The 24,121-nt window shown below is 49.5% G+C and overlaps 9 protein-coding genes across 9 annotated transcripts; 4 read left to right on the forward strand and 5 right to left on the reverse strand.

Moving 5' to 3' along the window:
- Window positions 1–1,619: 1,619 nt before the first annotated feature.
- Window positions 1,620–3,554, forward strand: N7518_004309 (FAD/NAD(P)-binding protein; the record flags this gene model as incomplete). Its single annotated transcript, XM_057185236.1, has 1 exon — window positions 1,620–3,554. The coding sequence occupies one exon, from the start codon at window positions 1,620–1,622 to the stop codon at window positions 3,552–3,554; it is 1,935 nt and encodes a 644-aa protein (XP_057042006.1).
- A 307-nt stretch (window positions 3,555–3,861) lies between these two features.
- On the reverse strand, window positions 3,862–5,613 carry N7518_004310 (cation efflux family protein family; the record flags this gene model as incomplete). The annotated part of the gene is made up of 3 exons (XM_057185237.1): window positions 3,862–4,932; window positions 4,997–5,353; window positions 5,596–5,613. The coding sequence occupies 3 exons, from the start codon at window positions 5,611–5,613 to the stop codon at window positions 3,862–3,864; spliced, it is 1,446 nt and encodes a 481-aa protein (XP_057042007.1).
- A 435-nt stretch (window positions 5,614–6,048) lies between these two features.
- Window positions 6,049–7,622, reverse strand: N7518_004311 (glutamine synthetase family protein; the record flags this gene model as incomplete). The annotated part of the gene is made up of 4 exons (XM_057185238.1): window positions 6,049–6,730; window positions 6,783–6,835; window positions 6,887–7,149; window positions 7,202–7,622. The coding sequence occupies 4 exons, from the start codon at window positions 7,620–7,622 to the stop codon at window positions 6,049–6,051; spliced, it is 1,419 nt and encodes a 472-aa protein (XP_057042008.1).
- Window positions 7,623–9,106: 1,484 nt separating this feature from the next.
- N7518_004312 (aldehyde dehydrogenase family protein) lies at window positions 9,107–10,687 on the forward strand (the record flags this gene model as incomplete). The annotated part of the gene is made up of 4 exons (XM_057185239.1): window positions 9,107–9,508; window positions 9,562–10,034; window positions 10,085–10,508; window positions 10,574–10,687. The coding sequence occupies 4 exons, from the start codon at window positions 9,107–9,109 to the stop codon at window positions 10,685–10,687; spliced, it is 1,413 nt and encodes a 470-aa protein (XP_057042009.1).
- Window positions 10,688–11,449: 762 nt separating this feature from the next.
- N7518_004313 (oxidoreductase, short-chain dehydrogenase/reductase family) lies at window positions 11,450–12,408 on the forward strand (the record flags this gene model as incomplete). Its single annotated transcript, XM_057185240.1, has 3 exons — window positions 11,450–11,499; window positions 11,559–12,107; window positions 12,168–12,408. The coding sequence occupies 3 exons, from the start codon at window positions 11,450–11,452 to the stop codon at window positions 12,406–12,408; spliced, it is 840 nt and encodes a 279-aa protein (XP_057042010.1).
- Window positions 12,409–12,465: 57 nt separating this feature from the next.
- N7518_004314 (Zn(II)2Cys6 transcription factor) lies at window positions 12,466–14,134 on the reverse strand (the record flags this gene model as incomplete). The annotated part of the gene is made up of 2 exons (XM_057185241.1): window positions 12,466–13,293; window positions 13,346–14,134. 2 exons carry the CDS (start codon window positions 14,132–14,134, stop codon window positions 12,466–12,468), a joined length of 1,617 nt encoding a protein of 538 aa, XP_057042011.1.
- A 1,246-nt stretch (window positions 14,135–15,380) lies between these two features.
- On the forward strand, window positions 15,381–17,293 carry N7518_004315 (MFS transporter; the record flags this gene model as incomplete). The annotated part of the gene is made up of 3 exons (XM_057185242.1): window positions 15,381–15,791; window positions 15,841–16,230; window positions 16,286–17,293. The coding sequence occupies 3 exons, from the start codon at window positions 15,381–15,383 to the stop codon at window positions 17,291–17,293; spliced, it is 1,809 nt and encodes a 602-aa protein (XP_057042012.1).
- Window positions 17,294–18,069: 776 nt separating this feature from the next.
- Window positions 18,070–19,689, reverse strand: N7518_004316 (sugar porter family MFS transporter; the record flags this gene model as incomplete). The annotated part of the gene is made up of 1 exon (XM_057185243.1): window positions 18,070–19,689. One exon carries the CDS (start codon window positions 19,687–19,689, stop codon window positions 18,070–18,072), a length of 1,620 nt encoding a protein of 539 aa, XP_057042013.1.
- Window positions 19,690–22,282: 2,593 nt separating this feature from the next.
- N7518_004317 (putative acid phosphatase) lies at window positions 22,283–23,636 on the reverse strand (the record flags this gene model as incomplete). Its single annotated transcript, XM_057185244.1, has 3 exons — window positions 22,283–22,324; window positions 22,378–23,391; window positions 23,445–23,636. 3 exons carry the CDS (start codon window positions 23,634–23,636, stop codon window positions 22,283–22,285), a joined length of 1,248 nt encoding a protein of 415 aa, XP_057042014.1.
- Between the last annotated feature and the right edge of the window lie 485 nt (window positions 23,637–24,121).

Below are 24,121 nucleotides of genomic sequence, written 5' to 3' on the forward strand. Positions count from 1 at the left end.
CCCGGAAAGGGGTTCATTAGCGAGTGGCTCCCATCTTCCATTCTTATCTGCACCCTTACTTTTTTATTATTACCTTTTTTATCTTCGTCTTATATGCCTTTTGCCTTTTCCTATCTATGGGTACTTACACGTCTGCGGGTAGTTCAGCCAGCCATATATGAACTCCTTTCCACCCCATTGCTCTCGATGCCAGGTTGGGCTCGTACTCGGTTTCAACCGGGTACGAGCCGCGGATCCTATAATTCTGCTGCCCGATATCTTAGCTTAGTTGGTGCTACTACTCCGTACTCCATATGTATCATATTTGAAGGATTTGGAGCAAGCTGGAGTGCTAATACCTAGCGGCGTTCTGTAGCTATAGTGAAGTGAAGAAATACCCTATCCCATAACTGCTCCGTACCGGTTCGTACATCTCGCAAATTCAAGCAAGGAGATCTGGACGCCCAAGGGTGGCCGGGAATTCTTGTCATTGTCTGCATGCAAGGTGATCATTTGGCAGTCTCATATATCATTCTTCTTGCGAGATTATGCAGGGGCATAGGGGCTAGGGTTACTTTCGGATTTAATGCAATTCATTGCGGCCTTGTTGCCTGATGTTGGCCTTAATCCTGGCCGCTTCTTGGAGCGAAGCGAAGCAATATTAAATCACAAGGTCTTCTTATAAAGTTTTCGGCATGGAATAACTACTTCCAACTTCTTTACCACCTTACTCTATCAAGATAAGCTCAATGGATTTGATTTTTATTAGAGTGTTTTGAATTTTTCAGGTCCCGGTATGGCAGTAAAAATTGAATGTACCTTCCAGAGGGAACAAATTTGAGGTAAACATCTGTCGCTGAGGTGATACTATTGCCGAGTCTACGGAGTACGTTATCACTATTCAGCTGTCACCACTGAAGCCCTATTCGGCGTGCCGCCGGGTGCCGTCTGTCGTGTACCCTCTGCCGCTTGCCGTCTACCTGTTACTTCCCGAAGCTAAAGTCGTAAAAACCTCTTATATTAGATGAACTACCAATTCTCTATTCAATATAATAAAAGTCAAGTCTATTGATATCGAGTTTTGTAGGGTTATCACTGAATTCAGGTTCAAACCGCCTAAGAATCATGCGATGTATGGATTGTATGGCAAAAATAGCTTTATATTCATGGCGCCAGATGCGCAGGCCTCCGTAATAGGTATCTTGATTTTTCTGCCATACCAAACTAAGGCATTAAGGCGCCATTGTATGCATTAAATCCGAAAGTATCCCTGGCCCTATGCCCCTGCGTAAAAAATTGGACGGGATCTCGAGGCGTTTCACCATCAGAGCAGTCTATTTGCTGCTCATGTTGCGGATTATCGGTCTGGAACGCTGCACGTGGAAGGCACCGTCCCTCAGTGTTGCGTCTCAATGGCGAGACCGACGATGCCAGCTGAAGAAAAACCTTCAGTTCATAGCCGGATATACTGAGAGGATATAAAAAGGGCTGTTTATTCCCGCTGCATTATATCCAACAACATTCCAACGGGCCATTCTGAAAATAATCGAGTATATGAAGAGTACAAGAACCCCGATACCTTAGTTCTTCTGTCTCGCCTTCGAAAGTTCTACATCATATTTCCTTTAAAACAGACCACAATGCCTTCCGCCGTTCAGCCTACTGAGATGCACACCCATGTTGCCATTGTCGGTGCCGGACCTCGAGGAACTAGCGCTCTGGAGCGTCTTTGTGCCTCGGCACCCGAGTATCTTGCCCCAGGGGCACGACTGACCGTTCATATCGTTGATCCATCGCCCCCAGGCGCGGGTCGTGTCTGGCGTACAAAGCAGTCGGATCAACTTCTGATGAACACAGTCAGCTCCCAGGTGACCTTGTTCACTGATGATAGTATTATCTGCTCAGGCCCAATTCGTCCAGGGCCAAGTCTCTACACCTGGGCTGCCGATAAGATCCCTGGCCTTGGACCTGATGATTATGGAACCCGTGCCGAGTACGGCCAATATCTCGAATGGATCTTCCAAGAGACTGTGCGACAAGCACCACCTCAAGTGCAGATTGAGGTGCATCCTGCTTTTGCTGTCCGCTTGGATGACACGTCCTATGGCCAGCAAACGCTCAAGCTGTCGAATGGCCGAACCCTTTCTAGCCTCGCAGCTGTCATTCTTGCGCAGGGTCACGTCCCGCTTCTGCTAGATATTGAACAACGGAAACTCAATGCTTACGCAGAGCTAAATGGCCTTCATCATATCACGCCCTCAAACCCGGCGGATGTTGATCTTTCTGTTATTGCTCCTGGAGAGAACGTTTTCCTGCGTGGTCTTGGTCTCAACTTCTTCGATTACATGGCCTTGTTAACATTGTCCCGGGGTGGTAGCTTCTCCGAAACTCCTAACGGCTTGAAATACCACCCATCGGGCAATGAGCCTCGGATGGTTGCCGGATCTCGTCGTGGCATTCCATATCACTCCCGTGGCGACAACGGCAAAGGGGCATACGGCCGCCACATGCCCCTCGTCTTCACTGAAGAAGTAATCAACGCTTTCCGCAAGCATTCTGATGCTGGAAAAGCTCCAGACTTCCTCCAGGATATTTGGCCTCTCCTTTCCAAAGAAGTGGAAACCGTTTATTACTTGACCTTGTTGAAACGCGATAAGTTGGACCAGACCGACTTCCAGAAGAGGTTCCTAGAAACTGAGCCAAAGAGTCCGGAGGAAGCGCAAGTCCTTCGTGACTTTGGTATCTCGGAAGAGAAGTGGTGGTCCTGGGAGCGTATCCAGCGCCCACAGGGAGACCAGGTCTTCAATACTACCACTGAGTGGCGTGAGTGGTTGATCGCCTACCTTCGTGAGGATGCCAAGGAGGCCGCCCTTGGAAATCTGAACGGTCCACTAAAGGCAGCTTTGGATGTGATGCGCGATCTGAGAAACGAACTCCGACTCATCGTGGATCACAATGGATTGACCGGCGCTTCTCATCGAGAGAATCTCGACCGCTGGTACACACCTCTGAATGCCTATGTGTCAATTGGACCTCCTCGCCAACGTATTGAGCAAATGATTGCGCTCATGGATGCGGGGGTTTTGGAAGTCCTTGGTCCCCGTCCACAGGTAAAGGCCCAGGACGAGGCTTGGCTAGTCCACTCGCCTGAGGTGCCAGGCGAGCCAATCCGTGTTACCACATTGATCGAAGCCCGCTTGCCAGAGCCGAAACTCCGAAACACGGGAGATGAGCTTCTTTCCCATTTGTTCAAAACTGGTCAATGCCGCGCTCACACGATTGACGGATACGAGACTGGTGGTCTTGATGTGACTCAAAGCCCATACCATCTCATTGACACCCATGGCCGTGTGCACCCAAAGCGATTTGCTGTCGGTGTTCCAACTGAAGGAGTCCACTGGGTGACCGCTGCTGGTGCCAGACCAGGTGTGAACTCAGTCACACTTTGTGACACTGATGCCGTTGCCCGCGCTGCTCTTAGCGCAGCAGCTATCAAGGCTGAGATCACTCAGACCAAGATTGATGTGAAGACATTTCCCTATGTTGAGGTTGCCAAGCTCCGTGTCCATGCTTGAAGCGAGTGTGGTTATTATGTGCGGAGAAAAATAGAGAGGGATATATTGGTGAAAGTAACGAGGAAAGCGAGGAATATACCGGAATGGAAAGGGAGAATGTGACTTGCCATAAATTTTCAAATTGATATTTTTATGTATTTGTAGTTCAAATCAATGTTTGATTTCGAGAGATAGCCTGATCTTATTGCGGAGCGGCTATTGAATGAATGATCTTAATATACAGGGGTATCCCGTAGAATGAATGAAACATATGCACAGCTGAACATATAAGACAATAGTAAGACAACAGCTATCGATATCGAAGAGATCATGTACGCTCAATCGTGAATTGCAAAGACACCTCCCATCTTTGACCCCCGGTGCCATACCCACCACCTAGCCTGTTGCGAATCAAGCTAGATATCTTCTCCCGTAGCCGGACAAGATTATCCTCAGATCCGTTGACTCGGAGCTTGAGGTTTGCCATGCACAGCCCATAATGGACCTGCCAGAATCGAGCGTCGTCAATGCCGAACACAGCAGCGTCGGCTTCAATATCCTTGATGACATCAGAAACTCCTTGGCCGGAGTAGGACATGAGAAGCATGGAGCCTAGAGTTTTCACCAAGCGAGTTCCCAGGAAGCACATTGAGAATGCAATGGTACCAGATAAGAGCTTATCGAGCCAATCATAGATCCGGATCGAGACCAGAGGTAGAAGCAGCAGCAGAGCTGAACAAGAGAGGGTGAGAAAGTGGGACGGGTTGCTCAAGACCGATGGAAGAGATTCGATGTACCCAAATCGCATAGCCTTACCAATTCGAGCATGGTTCTTGAGACCAATGGCTGACACGAGCGTTGATGAGATAGCTAGAACTGCAGTCACATCCACACTACCCAGAGAAATCCGATCATGGTCATGGGGGTGATGAGGCTCATGACCAGCCTTTTCGAGGAAATGCTGCAAATTATGGGAGATTAGATCCATCCCCATAAATAAAAGAAGCACAGCCATAGCGAATCCGGCTAAAACTTCTGCACGTTCAAGGCCAAACGGGTGGCGGATAGTCGATCTCTTCCAAACTTCAAAATTGCCAAGCACATCAACCGCAACACATAATAGAGCCCCGAGTGAGTCAAATAGAATCAGATGTGACAGTGCTGTCATGGCCAAGGACCCATGTGCGGTCCAGAGCGTGTATGCCGCAATGAACATATGGCATACACTCCACCAGAAGCGGGTCTTTTGTTCCTTCGACATGCTAGATCGGCATTCTTTCAGTGTTGGCATGGGCAAGGAATTCGGAAGGGCTAGGGGCGCGCGAGGAGGAGGCTCGAGGAAGATCTGGTGCGAGATGCTACTGTGTTTGTACTTGTGGCCACGACGTTGTCCCATGTTCTGAAACACGAGGGAATAAGTTAACACCGCCGCCATCACAGGTCATCAGCGCGATTCAACTCACCGATTTGATCACTGGACTCTTCGCCATAACAGTAGTATTGAAATTGAATGGCCCCGCGGATGTGTCGCCCAAGCCATTCTCGATCGGCGTCTCTGCATCTTCAGGCGAGGCTGCTAGATTGAAAGAAGACTTTGTGGGGCTCAGGGTATTTCTGATTTCGGCGTCCATGATACCCTTCGTAAAGGAAGCCTTAAGCGGTGATAGGGAATTGCGATCGATGGGTATCCCCGAGTTGATCTGGGAGGCATGTTCGTCGTCCGCTGGCGGAGGGGGGGGTGCGCGGCGGGAGAGGGAGAGGAAGATTCGAAGCCATCGTGCTGGCTTTACGAATATAATGCCTTTATGAATTGATGTTTCCTATATACACATGAGTACATATATAAGTTCAGTTCGGGGCTATCACTCCCCCCGGACGAGCTCCAGTGTTTCTGCCGACCATCACGTGGGCGGCCTAAAAGCACCTTGAAGTCTGAATTAAGAGATAGGTTCAGGGGTCGTTTGGACAAAAACAGGTAATAAACTAGTCTCGGTGTTTATTCCAGCTGGGCTCAAGTCTTATTCGATATAAGCCTATGACCTGCAGAAACATGCACAAGTACCAAAGACTTCATTTTCATTGGTTGTGATACCATAAGCGGGCGTGGGGCCTTGTTCCATACCGAGAGGCCATTTTTCGGACTTCATCTCAATAACAGCTATATATACAGATATACAGAGGTATAAGTAGTTGCTGTCTAGCATGTGGGCTTGCGGGGGTTTAGGCGAATGAGTTTATCGGGGAGGGCCCGGGTAATGCATGGCAAGCACTATGGACTAAACAGACTTCGATGTAATTGTTCGAAGAAACTAATCATTTGAATCGGCCAGGATGAAATAGGTACAGCGAGAGTAGAATTTGATTTGTTTGAAAGAAAAGTCGGGTTCGGACCTGGTATATGAATACAGAGTCATGAGATCAGTTTGCTTCGCTCGTTTACACTATTTCAATATATCGCTTCAACTCCCTATAACCGAGTTAGTCTTGCATTTATAGGTAGCACAGTATTTCCAACTTACCAATCAGTCACAGCTTCTCTCCAAAGTCCCAATTCGTGCTGTCTTGTGGCTGTGAAAAAGTCTACAAACTCCGAGCTCAGAATCTCCCGCGCAATACTTCCCGGAGCTGAGAAACGGTCCAAAGCCTTGTCCAAAGTATTGGGAAGAAGTTCTGGACGGTCCTCTGGTGTGCGTGCAGACATCGGTGGGACCTTGATCTCAAGCTTTTTCTGTACACCCCTCCAGCCGGCTGCAAGGATGACACTCAGTGCATAATGGGGATGTAGATCAGCCCCAGGAATGCGGACTTCGAAACGCGTGGCACCTGGCTTGCATATTGGTGGCGTGATAACTCGGATTGATGCAATCCGGTCCTCGAGTCCCCAGCTAATGTGCACTGGTGCCCAGTAGTTCTCCACGAGGCGCTTGTATGAGTTCACAGTCGGCGCAAACAATGGCATGATATCTGGCAGAGCTTCCAGAAGACCAGCAAGGAAATGACGTCCTGTTTCGGAGAGGTATGCGATGTCCGACCATTGAGGGTTCGCCTCGGGTGTCTCTCTTGCAAACAGGTTGTTCCCATCCTTGTCAGAAAGGGAGATGTGGATGTGTCCGGAGCTGCCTGGCATGCCTTGCATAGGCTTAGCCATGAAGCATGGTGTAATGCCGTGGTCAACCCCTAAGGACTTGGTTAAGAGTCTGTCGCCTTGTTAGAGCTAGAAGCAACATTTGCGGTATTTGCGGCACTCACTTGAATAATGCCACTTTGTCTGCCATTTCGCCAATTTCGGAAACCTTCAAGGCCTACGTAGAGTGTCAGAGTAGTTCACGGGATGACCTGGACGGATGACATACTGCTTCATAGACACCGGGCCCTCCCTCAGTGTGCCATCCTTCAATGCCACAATTTATCTGCGCACTGGTATTGAAAATATCGTAGAAGTACTTCTTGTTGACAACCGGTCGCGTTGAACTATAGCAAAACATGCCAGCTGTAATTGGCCGCAAGGCACTAGGGGGGTTTTTCTCTAGGAAAGTAGCGAGGTTGGGGTGCTGGGAGCCTGCACTGCCGTATCCATCTTCGGAAGGAGTCTGGAAGTTCATAAATTCAAGTTCGACTGTCTGATATCAGCTTTTTAGACTCCCTCGCCAAAATTTCCCGTAACTTACCTCCAGCTAAAGCATGAAGCCCTTCCCCCGCAAGCCTGTCACACAGACTCCTCAACATACCTCTCCCATCCGCAGAAACCGGGCGCGTATCATCAAGAAAACGCACTAGGAAGAAAGGGATATTTTCTTCCCAAGGTAGACGGCGGAACGAGTTCAGATCTGGAACAGCCAGGAAGTCTGCGTACCCTGATTCCGGGGGCGCGATCCGTGTATCAGTTGTCCATAGCATATCGTGCATGTCCCAGCCGAAAAGAGCTGAGCTGAAGCCGAATCCCTTTTCAGCAATCCCAAGGAACTTCTCCTTGGCCATAACTTTGCCACGAAGCACTCCATCGCTGTCGATACCGGCGACTTTGACTTTGATGTCATCGGCTAGAAGGTTGGGGAGTGATTCGAGAGTGATTATAGTGGGCGTAGTCATTTTGGAGAAATCCAACAATTGCAGCAGGACTAACTAGCCGAGTTCAACAATTGGGGTGTGAATCAAAAGAGACATTTCGCCGGCCCCTGTGGCTTTATACAATTGCGTGAATAGTGGGTTGCTGAGGTTGCGGGTCCAACAAGTGGTCGACATTAATGCCGCGCATCACTGAGACCGGAAATATCCCCGCGCAGTGCAGATGATAGACAATAGCGCGTACTCTCTTTACACGCAACCTTGGAAAACAATGGTCATAGGTGAAGCTATGATGGGATGTGAGATGCTCCGCGGTCCGCGCTGTGGGGTTCCGTAGATAGCGCGCTTATCCTGTCGAAATGATACAGAACTTGAGAGTCCGGCTTTGGATTAAATTGTATTAACCTCATGTGTTCATTGTGCATTCTGAATCTAAAGTGGAAGTACACATTCTCCAGTATGATACACTCCATTCGCATTCATATCGCCGTTCTCGTGTGTGACACGCCTATCCAGCCTATTCTCAGAAAGTATGGCGACTACTTCTCAATATTCCAAGACCTTTTGAGGAAAGCCTTGAAAGACTTGGAAGTATCCGAGAAATTCAAAGATATTATGGTGGAATTTAGTGAACATCAGATGGTGGACAACAACCGATTTCTTGATCTAGAGGATGTCGACGCCGTTCTTCTGACTGGAAGTAGTACGTTGCCATTCACTTTGATATCCGAATGGGACAACTAATACTACTTGGTAGAACACGACGCCTGGGCTGATGACCGGTGGATCCGTGACCTTACCCGCAACGTTCGTGAGACTGTTTTAACACACGAAAAGCCGGTGGTTGGGATTTGCTTTGGGCATCAGATTCTTGCTCGGGCGCTGGGGGCTCGAGTTGGCAGAAACGAAGCGGGATGGGAGATTTCTGTCGAGAAGCTCACCCTGACTGAGACCGGGAAGAAACTATTTGGAAAGGATACACTGGCAAGTGGAGAAACATCTGAACAAGCTCGGTTGAGGGAAATTCTGATTGGATACAGAGCATTCAACAAATGCACCGGGATATTGTCTTTGATGTTCCAGTCGGTTGCACAAACCTGGCTACAAGTCCAAAATGTGAAGTCCAGGGTCTTTACTTGCCCAATCGAGTGCTGTCGGTACAAGGACACCCGGAATACAACGAGGCTATTATGTCGTGCCTGCTCGAAGCCAGACATGAGAATGGGATGTTTGACGATGAATTGTATAACGGTGGTTTATCCCGAATGGGTGATTCCCATGATGGGTGGTTAATAGCGAAGGTAATTGCAAGATTCATAGTAGATTCGAAGGCCAAATAACAAAACAAAATGATATTGTTAGAAGATCGAGATAAACACTAAAAGTGCAAGAAAAAATAAGTGAGATAAGCTGTCAGATATGCAACCGCGCCGGCTCCGCGCTATAAATTCCACCTCTCCCACCTTCGGGATTCCACTCTTTTTCCCACCAGATACACAACCTACGCTATGTCAAACCAGATCCGTACCGTCTGCCCCTCAACGCACGAGGTCATTTTTGACCAGCCTGGCACTTCACTCAAAGAAGCTACCAAAGTTGCTGCTGCCTCAAAGCAAGCCTTTGAGTCATACAGAACAACCTCTCTGGAGGATAGAAAGAGCATTGTGAAAAGAGCACTAGATATCATTGAGCAGCGTCGCGATGATCTCGCCAAGGAATTGACTGCGCAAATGGGACGACCCATCCGGTACTGTGCATCGGAGATCAACACTATGCGTCTGCGCGCCGAGTACTTGATGGATATTGCCGAAGAGAGCCTATCTGATCTCCCTGGTCGGCCAGAAGCCGGCTTCCGCCGAACAGTCAAGCGTGTTCCCATGGGACCGGTACTTATTGCGGGTGCTTGGAATGTGAGTGAGCACTGCTATTGAAGTATCCTCAGATTAGCTCATCAATATGATAGTATCCTTATCTGACTACTGTCAATGCCCTTGTCCCGGCACTTATTGCTGGTAACAGTGTTATCCTGCGCCCTTCGCCACAGACCCCGCTATTTGGAAATAGACTACTCGAGGTCTTTACTGAGGCGGGACTTCCGCCTCAGGTCCTTCAGATCATTCACATTGGAGATCTGGATGTCTTGGATCAGGTGGCACAGATTTCCGAGATCCAGTCTGTCTCATTCACCGGTTCAACTGCAGGTGGGATTAGACTCAGGGAGGCAACCGCCCATCACATCAAGCCTGTTAACCTCGAGCTTGGTGGAAATGATCCCGCATATGTTCGTCCAGATGTCGACGTGAAGCATGTTGCAGAGCAACTCGTCGACGGAGCTGTTTTCAATTCAGGACAGAGCTGCTGTTCCATAGAGCGGGTATACGTGCATGAAAAAATTTACGAGGAATTTGTTCGCGCTGTGCAGGAGGAGCTGAAATCGTGAGGTTGACTACGTTCGAAAGGGAATATCTCTCTGACATTCGAATCAGGTATAAACTCGGTGATCCACAGGATGAAAGCACAACTACAGGCCCTGTCATCTCAACGCAGGCCATGGAGAAGATCACTGCCCATGTCAAAGACGCGATTGCTAAAGGAGCTGTCAACTCTACTCCCCAGAACATAAGCTTTGAAGTAGCAACCAACCCCCAAACCCAAAAAGGTAACTTTGTCTCTCCGGTTGTTTTGACCAATGTCAACCATACCATGGCTACGATGAAGGAGGAGACGTTCGGTCCTGTGATACCAATCATGAAGGTCTCCAGTGATGACGAAGCTATTAAATTGATGAATGACAGTGAGTATGGTCTGACGGCGAGTGTCTGGACGAAGGATATCACTCGCGGAGAGGAGTTGATCGATCGCATTGAGGCCGGTACGGTGTTCATTAATCGCTGTGACTATCCAAGCCCGGTAAGCTATTTTGACAATTTATCGACTTTTTTCAATGGCTCATTAATGTTAATATTGCACATTAGGACCTTGCCTGGATCGGTTGGAAGACGTCGGGTTTGGGATGCACTCTTGGGCCACGGGGATACGATGGATTTGTAAAGCTGAAGAGCTACCACATCAAGGATGGCTCAGCATGAGTAGACGATTTTGAAGATGGTTAAATAATGTTGTGATCTAGAACAATTCAAGAAATCTCAATACCGTTAGTTGCAACTTGCTATTGGATATTGTGGCCTTAGGCCGTCACTTGTATGCCTCAGACATGGACGGCATAGACCCTCCCCGTAGGAATCTCAACTCTCACCCTCACACAGTAGCCCCGCAACAGTTTCATTCAACTATTCAACTGTCCGATCCGAGCATGTCTTTGGGGATAACCTCCGGGCCTGTGAGCATCCGTGGGATGCTTTATCCAAAGAGATCCCCACTATGGCAGCGCGGTCCCGGACCGCGCTCCCTTAGGCCCGAGACCCAACCACTACCGGGAAATGCTTCATGCACTTGAACGGGTGAAGATCTATCTAACAGCTGCCCCTCATGCCCCGCATGTTGAGCTCACCGCGCTATCGGGTGGGGTAGTAGGAGCGCGATGGAGCTTTGAACTTGTACCACATTTGTGTGAATCGAGATGACTCGAAAAAGGGAAAAAGGGGGGAATATAGCGCGTTGACCCGCGTGGGTGGTCTAATTACCATGTGAACTGGATATCGGTGGGAGCTGCTCCGGTATGGAGATTGTACAATGTGGACTTGGAGATTGGAGAATTGGAGATAGGAAATGCTATAAATTCAGGCCGTTACCAAGGGCCCTCTGCAGTCATTTTTATTCATTCTTGTCAACCACCCAAACCGTTCCATTCTCCCTAGCTCCTTCAATCATATCACACACACAACATCAAAATGGTTGGACGTCTTGAAGGCAAGAATGCCATCATCACCGGTGCAGCTGGGTATGTACCGCTATCCCACTATCCAACCGAACAATAAAAGACAGAACTAACAAAAGCAGAGGTATCGGTCTCGAAACCACAATCCTCATGCTCCGCGAAGGCGCCTCCGTCCTAATGACCGACATTAGTGAAGCAGGCCTAGACAAAGCACTGTCCAAGGTGAACAGTGTCGTGCCCGCCTCAACCCGCACCGGAAAGGTCGAGACTAAAGTCGTCGATGTCTCAAACGAGTCCCAAATCGAAGCAGCAGTCGCTCATCTCGATGCCTGGGGTGGACTAGATATCATCTTCAATAATGCTGGGATCATGCACCCCAAGGACGGAGATTCGGGAGAGTGTCCCGAGGATATCTGGGATCGCACAATGAATATCAATGTGAAGGGCGTGTGGTATGGCTCGAAGCATGCTGTGCGCGCATTCCGGAGGCATGGCAAGAAGCGCGCTAGCGTGATTAATACTGCTAGTATGGTTGCGCTGGTTGGGGCAGCGACACCGCAGTTGGCGTATACCGCTAGCAAGGGTGCTGTATTGGCAATGACCCGGGAGCTAGCTATCGTTCATGCCCGCGAGGGATTCCGATTCAATTCCCTTTGTCCTGCGCCTCTCAAGTATGTGATATCTTGGCCTTTCCCCGTTCAAACCCTTTGATAGAACTGACATTCAGATAGCACACCTTTGTTGCAGGATTGGCTTGGTGACGATAAGGAAAAACGCTTCCGTCGTGAGGTGCATTTCCCTACCGGTCGGTTTGGCGAGGCGGTTGAACAGGCCCACGCTGTGATCTTCCTTGCTAGTGATGAGAGCAGTTTCGTGAATGCTACTGACTTCGTCGTCGATGGTGGCCTGACAAAGGCATATGTTACGCCTGAGGGACCGGCGACGGAAGCGCCGAAGAACTTGGCTGCATGAATGGATGGTGACTTTGCTAGGTTGTACATAATATGAGTAACAGGATGACGATCAACATCACGCAAATGAGATCCATATTTGGTTTTGCTGCATTGCCCGAGAAATATTCCATGGCCCGGCCTCGGACGCAGGTGATTCCCACATTGCTTCGAGCAGTAGAAGTGTTCGGTTCATATTTCCAAGACCAAATGTCTCGGTCATGGCATTCAATCGTCCTCGTAGGCAATTCTGTTGGTCGGGGTTGAGAAGGCATGAGCCCACCACAGCGATCGGCCAACAGAGCCCGGAGTTGATGCGCGCACTGGGCGACAGCTCATCCAGGTATGACATGGCTTCAGTCACGACATTTTCCACCATGCCTTTATACATTCCATCTCTGGTGTATTGGAATCCACCTAATGAGGTGTACAGATAGACGAGTATGGCTTGTTGGAAAATTAGCCCAGCCAGACGGACCTCCGTTTCGACATTGGGATAAGGCGACCAGCGTAGAATCTGGGCTTGGATAGATGCAAACATGGCAATATCATCAGCTGTTGGAATTAGCGCCTGCGTATCGTCCATGATCCACTGTCGGCCAAGATCGAAGATACACGGGATCAGCAGCAATAGCTCCAGCCAACAACCGCACAAGTTGCCCACGTACTGAGTCTGAAGTAATTCACGCGACCGTTGTTCGAGATCCAAGTTTAAGAAGATTTGCCCGCTAAAGCGAGCATCGATTGAGATCATGCTGACGGTCGCAGTATAGGTGTAGTATTCGATGACGAAATCTTTCAAGTCTCGTGGAACTGCCGAGTCACTCTGGGCAAGCAATTTGACTAACAACGAGTTGGCGGCGGACAAGTGGTCGAATATTGTCCCGTTCATATCACCCTTTGCAGTCTGTTTTTGTCAGATTGTTGAACCCACTACTTTTGAATCATGGATTTCCTACCTCGGTAAAACACATCAGAAGTGCCCCAACTAGGAGCACGAGGGGGTTCGATTCTTTCCCGTTGATAAAGTCTGTTACTCCACGGCGGAAATGCTGGAGGGCTTTTGTGTAGTGGCTGTGGGCAATTGTATCTGATTCATCCCGTGACCGAAACGCGCGGTGAGCGGCGCTTTGAGTGATTACCAGCTGCAACAGCAAGTCACTAGAAAATGCCAGGGGTACAATCTGTACCAGGAAGGGGTTGACAGGCGTGGAGCCATTTGCCATGCAGTCGGCTGTTGTGGCCACGTAATGACTGAGAAGCTGATAAGACTCAGCATCATATCCAGGCATCATGGATAGGCTGCGCGGCAGCACGTTTCCTATTGAGAAAGAGGCGACAAGAGAATCACTGGCAATGGCAGTCCTGGTAGCCGTTGACAGTTGTCGTCGATTATGGGTCTCCTCATGCAGCGTTGTGTCTTCAAATTGGTCTCCAGTAGTCACCGAGTGCCCTGCACTCGATGAAATCGATGGCGTTCGGTGAGATGAGGGACTCCTAGGCATCGCCATTTCATGAATTTCGTCGGAAATATTCGGTCGGCACTCATCTACTGTAGATGCTTGAGTTTCGTCCTCATGGCTGGGATCTCTCTTGCCAGGTACATCTGGCCACTGGCAGCCCAGGTCATTGCGCTGACAGCCAGCACAGATTGGACGTGTCTCGTCGCATTTCTTCTTGCGACGCCTGCAGGTCAAACAACCTGTTCTTACTCGGACAATTCGCTGCACACGTCGATCTGGCGGCATCTTTGATTAGAGCAGATCGAAAGAAGGCAGGAGATTAAAGGATCTCAGCGCCAATCTAACGGTTATCTCTGGGTAGAGATAAGAAAGTGTGGGGTAAGCCGAGCCGGCCACTTCTATTCCCGAGGTTTAGAGAGGTTTGTACAAAAAATGGTTTTGATGGTTTTGATGGTTTTGATGGTTTTGATGGTCTTGCTGGTCTTGCTGGTCTTGCTGGTCTTGCTGGTCTTGATCTTCTTGACAATCTTTCTAATATGAACCTCTAACTGTATATCGAGCTTCGTTCGGCAGCAAATGATCCATCGCCAGAGTATTGCATTTATCTATAAAGCCCCAGACCTCAGCTTCCTTATGCCACACATCGTTATTTATGCAGCACTCTAGCACGGACTTTCACAGAACATTTCTGGAAAACTCCGAGTCCGATCCTAAGTTATTCCCCGGCAACTCAAGGGTCAGCCACGAACTATAAACCAGCGGTCTAGACTCGTTAATATAAGAAAAATGTCACGTAAATCGGACTACCGAAAACGATCGGAAATCGGACATCCGAAGATACATAAACACCCGGCATATATTGTACAGATCGATCATAATGTCTCCAGCAAATCTGCATGATCCCGGGATAGCAGCCTGTTTGTATCGGACATAAAACCAACACAAGTGTCAGCCAATGAAAAATATCCCGGAACCGGGAGAACCCATATACCGGCTTCCCAATGTGGCATATGGTATTGGCGATCAGCCACCGCACGTGACTTATGTGCCGAAGACCCGACAATCAACACCTGAGGCTGCAAACGGAGCCACGAAATACCGCTTCTCCCCACATGCACACTGCCTTAATGACAACCCAAGACGGGTCAAGCCGCCGGTATTCAGGAAAATTTGTGATAAACAAAGGGGCAAATGGGGTCTGGCCAGGGGTCATCCGTGTCAAGCTTTAGGTACCAGCCAATCACTATGCGCAATATTCCAAACTGGATAGCTGTGGGTTTTCTTCTGGCGGTGTTAAGGTCCTTCCTGCTTTATCGCCGTTCGCAATGGTTGGAATATGCCGGCTTTCTGCCTGGTGGTTTTTATTGTGGCTATTGATTTGATATAAAAACGTTCCCCGCTGTTGCAGCCTGGTTCTTTCTCTCTAGGGAATCAATCAGTGTCGCGTGCCCATCTAGTTGGCTTCATATATTAAAAATTTTCAGTCCTTTCCCCAATTATTCTCGATTGGTTCTCCGCATGAGCATCGATAATGTCGGACCATAAAGAATCTGGCTCGACTGGACCACAGTCGGCATCAATATCCAGTACCGATTCCGAGTTTCAGGCGTCAAGAACGCAGTCACGATCTCAGAGCTTGGCTGGTTCTCTACGGACGAGGCTACGGTCTCTGTCAAATTCAGGAATGACCCAGGTAGATCGAGTTTATTCGGGACGACATCTCAATGACCAGTCAGTATACCACAGCGACGATGGGTTCGATGGGTCCGACGATGATGAACCGTCCGTCGAAAACGAGCATACGCCCGATATTATTCAGGAAGTGCGGAACGGGATTGTGAACGAGCGCGATTTGGATCTAGAAAGAGCCAATACTGCACAGCCCGAACTCGAGAAATCAAGGACAGCAAGGTCGAACCGGTCTCGTCACGACCCAAAACTGGTAGGTTGTTCCATGTTCCTAAATCTGCATTCGATATTAAGTTGTACAGGTACAATGGGATGGCCCTGAAGACCCCGAGAACCCAAAAAACTGGAGCAGCAAGAAGAAATGGGCTGCTGTCATCACCGTATCACTATTCACCTTCATCTCGCCGGTCTCTTCGTCAATGGTTGCACCGGCACTGCCATCACTGGTAGCGGACCTCAATGTCACAGACGAAGTAGTTTCACAACTTATGCTCTCAATCTTCGTTCTAGCCTACGCTGTTGGCCCATTATTCCTCGGGCCATTTTCAGAGATCTACGGCCGAACCATCGTTCTGCAACTCGCCAACCTCTTCTTCCTAGTCTTCAACATCGGGTGTGCGGTCTCACGAACGAAAGTCCAAATGATCGTCTGCCGATTCTTTGCTGGACTAGGAGGCAGCGCTCCGCTAGCAGTAAGCCAAGCCGAAAAACTCCGCTCAAGAAAAGCTTATATCTAACCACATCTAGATCGGCGGCGGGGTCCTTTCAGATTGCTTCCGGGCTGAAGAGCGCGGGAAGGGAATTGCAATCTACAGTCTTGCACCACTCCTAGGCCCAGCCCTTGGGCCCATCGCAGGAGGCTTCATCGCCGAAAACACAACCTGGCGCTGGGTTTTCTATTCAACCTCAATAACCGACGGCCTAATCCAGCTAATGGGCCTCTTCTTCCTACGCGAGAGCTACGGTCCGAAGATCCTCCTCGACCGCGCCGTCCGCCTGCGCAAAGAAACGGGCGACGAATCCTACCAAACAGAAGCAGAGCGCCAAAATAAGACCTTACCCGAAGTCCTGCGCAGCTCGCTCATCCGTCCCTTCCGCCTCCTCCTCACCCAGCCAATCGTCCAAGTCCTCGCCCTATTCATGGCCTACATCTATGGAATCATGTACCTCGTCCTCTCGACATTTCCCACCCTCTGGACAAGCCCGAACTATTACAACGAATCAACTGGCATCGGCGGCCTGAACTACATCTCTCTCGGACTAGGCTTCTGGCTCGGCTCACAGATTTGCGCCCCGTTAAATGACCGTATCTACCGCCGTCTCAAGGCCCGCAATGGCGGTGTCGGAAAACCGGAGTTCCGCGTCCCGCTGCTCTTCGTCGGCGCCTTCTTTATCCCCTCTGGCTTGTTCATCTACGGCTGGACTGCTCAGTACCACTGCCATTGGATCGCACCGAACATTGGTGCTGTACTGTTCGGTACTGGCAATATTATTGCCTTCCAGTGTATCCAGACTTATATGGTTGATACCTATACAAGGTTTGCGGCTAGTGCGCTTGCTGCTAGTGCATTCCTGCGCTCGCTAGCTGGGTTTGGGTTTCCACTTTTTGCACCGTATATGTATAGTGCTTTGAACTATGGGTGGGGAAATAGTTTGTTGGCGTTCGTGGCTATTTTCATCGGGGTGCCGGCGCCAGTGTTTTTGTGGAAGTTTGGGGAGACGTTGAGAAAAAAGAGTACTTATGCGGCTGGCTAGGTCCTTCTGGATTAAGTTCTAATATTATTATGCTTAGACAGGGTTTTTCAATGGGCTAGTTCAATATTTAATTCCTTTGCTGCGAAACTAAGAAGCTAACGCGGCTGTTTTTTTGGCATGTGGCCGAGATTGTCTTCATGAATGCCTCGGGCCCTATAACTAATACTTTATACCCCTGTTGTTTGATTTAAGACATGGGATTTATGCCGAAGCACATGTAAGTTTTCTTTGGTTTGGCTCTCCTAGAATTCCTCTAATCGATGCTCGATCTGCAGGAGCTTCCAAGGTCCTCGTTAGTTACGAGTCACGACGCACACAAATTGAAAGTGGAATCTGAATGGAATGCCTTGGTTAATTCTACCAACTTTGCACCAAAATCTTAGTGTATTATATATGTTGTACACCATATTGTCAAGCCTTCTTTACTTTCCACCTTCCCGCATAAGGGGATACGACTACTGTGCTGATCGTAGACTGCAAGGGCAAGAGGGAGCATCAAACGCATTTAGATCCGTTACCACAATGTTTAGATAAACGGGAGATTTTACGGTAAAAAGTATGTATTCAAATCGAATGAAATGTCGAGAAAAGAGAAAAAGATCGTAGAGCAGACTATTCACATACTAGTCTGCCCGCTTTCCCGTTAGACACAGGGGGGGGTATAGAGATTCTATGGTCACATGATAATATGAGATCCGAAACAGATGATTAATTCGATTCGCTCCGCGAATCTCACTCGGCCGACATCAACCAAGGGCAACTGACGATTGAAGCATTTACTCCTCGTGCTTGGTATCGCCGTTCTTGGCCTCACTGCTGCTGCTCATAGCAGTCTCGGCCTTCTCGGCTTCAGAGTTGACCTGGAGGTCGGAGGTATCGAGACCCAGTTCGTTCTGGAACTGGGTAATTTGGGCAATGGTGAGCTTGGGCATCTCCTGTGCGACCCGGTAAGGCCACTTGCCCTCAATGTGGGCCTTGGCGAAGATGATGTCAACCTCCTCGAGATCACGACCGGCGGTCTCACAGTAGAAGAACCAGGCGAAGGGGATGGCGATAAAGTTGATAAGCGCGAAGAAGAGGTAGATACCCCAGTCGGACTGGTTGGAGAACACAGGAGTGAACATGACGACGGCGAAGTTGGTGATCCAGTTCATGCAGGTGGAAGCGGAGGCGGCCTTGGTACGAGTGCGGAGGGGGTTGATCTCCGGGGGGTAGATCCAGGGTAGAGGCAGCGTAGTAAAGGCGAAGAAGCAGATGAAGAGGAAGATACCGACAATCGCACCCTTGGCATTCTGCGAGTTCGATCTGACGAGGCAACCCATAGTGATCATGAAGCTGAGACCCTGACCGAGGAAACCAATCAAGAACAGGTTGCGGCGACCGACCTTCTCAATCATAAAGAAGGATGGGATAGTAGCAAGAGCGTAGACAGTGGCGAAAACACCTCCTAGAACCAGGGGAAGCTTGCCCTCCATGTGCAAGTTTTGCTCGAATAGCAGGGTCGAGTAGTAGATAGCGGCATTGCAACCAGTGAATTGCTGGAAGAACTGGCCAGAGCAACCGATCGCCATACGCTGGAAGTGCTGAGTCTTACCACCAGTGAAGAGGACACGCCAGCTACTAGCCTCAAGACTCTCCATGGCCTTGAGATCAGCCTTCATCATGTTGAAATCGGCAAGCACATCGTCCGCATCGACAGCACTATCGTTGAGCTGCGCGAGAACCTTGAGGGCCTCCTCATCGTGACCCTGCATGACGAACCAACGAGGCGACTCGGGCAGCATAAGAGCACCACCAGTGACAAGCGCGGCGAACAGAATCTGGAAGGCGACGGGGAATCGCCACTGAACGGAGCTGTCGACATAAGAGAGACCGAAATCAATCCAGTAGGCGATGAAGGTACCGACGGCGATGATAGCACCCTCGAAGCAGACGAGGAAACCACGGTTGTGAGCGCGCGAACACTCTGACTGCCAGACGGGGATAGTCGCGGTATCCATGCCGTTTCCAAGACCAGAGATGACACGTCCAATAACGAACTGGCCCAGTCCCCAGTGGGGGCCGAAGGCAGCAGTAGAGATAACTGTACCGACGATCATGAGGATACCACCGGCTACCAGGAGAGGAGTGCGGCCAATACGCTGACCGTACATCATTGTGAAGATAGCACCAAAGAAACAACCAAGTTCGTAACAGGCAGTGACCGCACCACGCAGGACGGCGACATGTTCAGAGTCACCATGGAGAGGAGGGAATTCCTTGGTGAATTGGTCACCAGAGATGATACCGGACATCAAACCCTGATCATATCCGAAAAGTGAGAATCCAACGACGGATGTGAAGGTGATAGCAAGATGGAGCTTCTTGCCCCGTAAGCCGGAGGTTGTGGTCCACATGATCAACGTCCTCTATTAGATGAGAGGGAAATACCAAAGCGACATAAGAAGAAAAAGGAAGCTCAGACACCGGGGGGAATGTTTCTGTACCTTATATGCATTCAGTGCGCATGTCCATTGGGTTAATGCCAAGAAGAGAAAAGTTCGGAGTGACATCGGCGGCGCTTCAACATTGGATAGGCAAGTCTTGCGACCCGCCGTGGGGACCAAGGAGGGGGCCAAGGGCCAAATGAGTGGGGTTGCGGGGATGCAACAAGCAAATCTCGTCTGCCAAGTGCTCCGAGCGGCGTGTGTTTACCGTTTTTGGCCTTGGGTTATCTATCTCACTATGTTGTACACTAACTAAACAACGTTACATGGAATGGCGTATATTCGTTAAGATAGCAGGCTTGCTCGTCTTCTTATTTTCTCGTGGCTTTTGTGGGCGTCTGGAGGTGAGCGACGATACTTAACCGGAAAGGGAATCTTACCCGACCCTCCACGACCTGGGGGAATACGAAATTAGGTGGGGGGAAGGTGGGTCAGGGGTCGAGGATTTCATTGAATGGCCATTCGTCGACCGCAATTGGCAGTGCACGCTCGGTGCCGATTGGTGTGGCCCGAATATTACGTATTCCCATGCTTCCAACGATCTCGTGAAACTTGCCTTTTTTTTCTTCGGAACTGCGTCGTGCCCGATGCCCCGGCCGGTTACGGCGACGGGTCAGCCGTGGACTGCAATAATTTCCCGGGGTTCTGAGGGGGATGCCGTCTTGAGCAATGATCATCGGGATCACGAGCCATATTCTACTCCATATTCTAGGTACTCCATACTCTACTCCATACTCCACTCCATACTCCGTAGTCACATGAGAACTGTGGGATGTAGACTAACGGCTTGCGGACTCAACAACAGAAAGTCCCATCTAACGGGTATGAGTATGCCCGATGCAGCCCTTCCCGAAGACACCATCCCGAAGAAGCATCCCGAGAACCATATCAAAGAGAGTCAAAAAATTGGGGAGGAAAAGTGGGCGGATCCATTCGCCAAGATGATTCCGCATTAGGAAGGGATAACCATGTCAAAGACAGCGGATTTCGAAAACTTTTACAGGTCAACCACACTTCCAAGATCAGGATATTTGCTTACTACTTCTTGGCTCATCAACCAAGCCTTCCAAGTACTTTCCAAGAACATTCCAAGAAAGCGAAGCCTTTGACAAGCATAGCTTGGTTATATGCCTATTTTGGCCATACTTCGTACGCAGCATAGGAAAAAAAAATTTATTCACCTGGGCCCACACAAGATTTCGGGAAAACACTGAAAGTCAAGCGGGCATTATCGGACACTTCACCCCCGATTTGATATCTTCGCCAGTAAAATCTCTGCTCTTCGGGATATGAAAATAATGGAACCTGGATTGGTAGACGTGCATGTGAGCAGGTACAAGCCTATATTAATTTTCCTATTGGACCAATAACACAATTCGCCGAGTGGTTGTACATGTAACATGGGCGAGACAACCCTCGGTACCTTCGCGAATCAGAACATGCGCTCTGTCCGCGATGATGCCATGTTAGATTTGAGTGCAACGTACATATCTCTTGGCACCCGTTTGACGTCGTCGCTTAGGAGGGTCCCCGACATATTGTACGAGACGAGGGGGAGCCGATACTTCGCGGGAGTGCAGATCACGGCAAGGCCGTTCATAGTCCAAAGCGAAACTCCTAAAACGTCATAGTAAAGCGCCTTCTAAGTATGTGGCGCTTCGAGGGCCTTGGCGTGCCCCCTCAAGTTCCTCGTGGGAATCTTGGGAAACAGATTGCCATGTGGCCAGCAACTCTCCGCAAAACTTCCTTGAGATCTGAGAGACCTCGGGTGTTACTTGGAGATGAATCCCACTATCACTGATTGGTTTGTGTAATGCCGATCTCCGTTGAGATCTAGCAGATGTGAAGCCAGATTGATCAGGGTAGTTTGAGCTATAGCAATAATGTCTGTACATAACTGGATTATGGTTAAAAATAAATCATTGAAATACAGAGATTTAATCGGGTCAGCATTCAATTTCGGGCAATGCTGCAGAGAATATTTCAATAATTAGAGAGCGGAAGATGTGTTCCAGCACTATCTGAAAAAGTATCCTGCCAACTCTACATGAGGGCATCGGCGGTATGACATCAGTCCATAAAACCGTCAACGCGCTTGGACTGCACCCGCCCAAATTATATCAAAAGCATATCAGAAAGGGAGAAAACCAGGTTTGAGATAGAAGGTCGTTTCTTCACTGTTGTACTCATTTTATTGGCGATCTGTCTATCTTAAATTCTGTCGTTCAAAATCGGAGGATTATTAGTGGAGATTGTGGAGATACATATTTCCTGGGGTAGAGGTAAACTGGGGATGCCCCCATACTCATCAGCATAGTCTGTAGATCGTAGATTGGAAGAAAGTCACAACATTCGGATCCACAATGATTGTGACAAAATCGAAGAACTATTTTAATGTGGTAGAACAACATAGTATTCAATCAACTTTTTATACACTAGGGTAACTGCTTATGTTCACATCTGACACGGTAGTGGCAGTGTATCATATATATATATATGTCGATTATTGGTTCCCAGTGATACCAGACTGCTTCTTACCATGCTTCTGTAAATTATTAGCATTAGAATCATCAAAGGGCAGAATGGGAAGGTTCATACCAGAGTACGCGAGTACTTGATGCCCAGGTTGTTTCCACTGGCCTCGTCATACGGCACAGGACTGGTGTAGTCGCGGGTAGCGTGAAGACCGTGGTAGGTCTTCTTCACGACCTTAGCAATACCATTACCAGCAGAGCACTCGCCATCGGTGAGAGGAACGGGCCACTTGGCGGAATAATGCGAGTCAGACAGGGGGCCAGGGTAAGTCTGGTTGAGGTAGGCACTGCTGAGATCCACTTCCCAGTTGACGTAGCCGGTCCTTTCAGCGACAATGTCTAGCAGGTTGGCGCCACAATCCCAGCGGCCAAGCGATGGCAGACCCCAGTTAGCGGACAGGGAGGCAATGATTGAGTAGTGTGTGTAGAAAGTGTCGTCGGTGGTACCCTTCAGGTGTTGGGGGACAGCACCTCCAACCAGGACGCTGAAGACCCGGTTGGGGTGGGTGTAGTTGCCTGACTCGTCAAAGGTGAGCAACACCAGGCTGTTCTTGCTGAAGTATTCGTTTTTCAACAGGGGAGGCAGGAAGCTTTCGACCCAGTTGCCGGCCACACCGATGTTGGTATCGTGAGCGTCGTTGGTCATGTTCGGTGTGATGAACATGTGTTGGGGAAGGCGGTGGTGTTCCAGGTCATCGTAGAAAGTGGTGAAATTCTTGATTTGACGCGGGCGCACGGCGTCGTTGGTAACCGAGTCATACAGAACCAGCGGGTTGTGCTTGCGCACGTACTGGTTCGCGCCGCTGAGGGGGTACCGCATGCCCTGGTAGCCGGCATAGGGCATGTCCTCTTGGTACTCACCCCAAGCGATATGCCTGGTATCAAACAGATCGGCAATAGTTGAGACATTGGCGGGGATCTGCAGGAAGTCGTCACTGTCCATGCCAAATGTGTCACCACCGGCGGAAGCACAGTAGTTGGGTTCCGAGGGGTGGGTGACAGCAAAGTAGTTGGTCAGGAGGATACCCTCCTTAGCCAGCTTAGCCAGGTTCGCGTCAGCAGCAGCGGTTTCGTAGTCCTGCAAAAGAGTGAGCACGTGGTCATTGCTGGTTATGCAAGGGGGGAACCTACCGTGTTCTCAAGCCAGATGTTCACGAATCGATCAAAAACCAAGCCCCTCACGTTTGACACAGGAGAGTAAGGCCGGGCTGTAAGACGGTCTGCATCGATTTCAGCCTGAGTTGGGTTCACTTCAGTGGTAGTCTTGGCCGCAGCCAAGGCCAGGGCCCCGACGAACGCGAGAAGAGTTTGTTTGGTGAACATATCTGAGATCGCTGTGATGAGATAGACAACAAAGGAGCAGATCGGTGGGTCGAACACGCGATCTTATACTCCAGCCAGCGTCGGAGGCATGACATCCCCCCCATCGGCAAAAATGCGCTATGTTACACGGCACTCCTAACCGACACCACGTTGTGATCGATGCAGGGCTAACTGGCTGCATTTCCAAGCGTTTTTTCCCCCGAGGTGTCAAGGCTTGAATTGAACTGACCTGAAGAAATTAGAGTCCGAAATCAAGTTGATTTGATTGGGTGAATGGCAGACAGTGGACCGGGTACCTGCCCGCCGTTGGACCCTGCGTTGCACGTTGTTACTGTTCGTGCCCTAACTGGCTGACCCCCTAGGCTCGCTGGCCCGCCCTGGTCAGGAACAGCTCTGGGCTGACCCATACACTCACCTTCTTTGAGCAACGTGATCGTTCTATATTAACTTCTATATTAATTTCTATATTGTTAATAAAAGCTTTT

Source organism: Penicillium psychrosexuale (assembly GCF_028828465.1).
Source record: "Penicillium psychrosexuale strain IBT 29551 chromosome Unknown utg000003l, whole genome shotgun sequence".
NCBI lineage: Eukaryota > Fungi > Ascomycota > Eurotiomycetes > Eurotiales > Aspergillaceae > Penicillium > Penicillium psychrosexuale.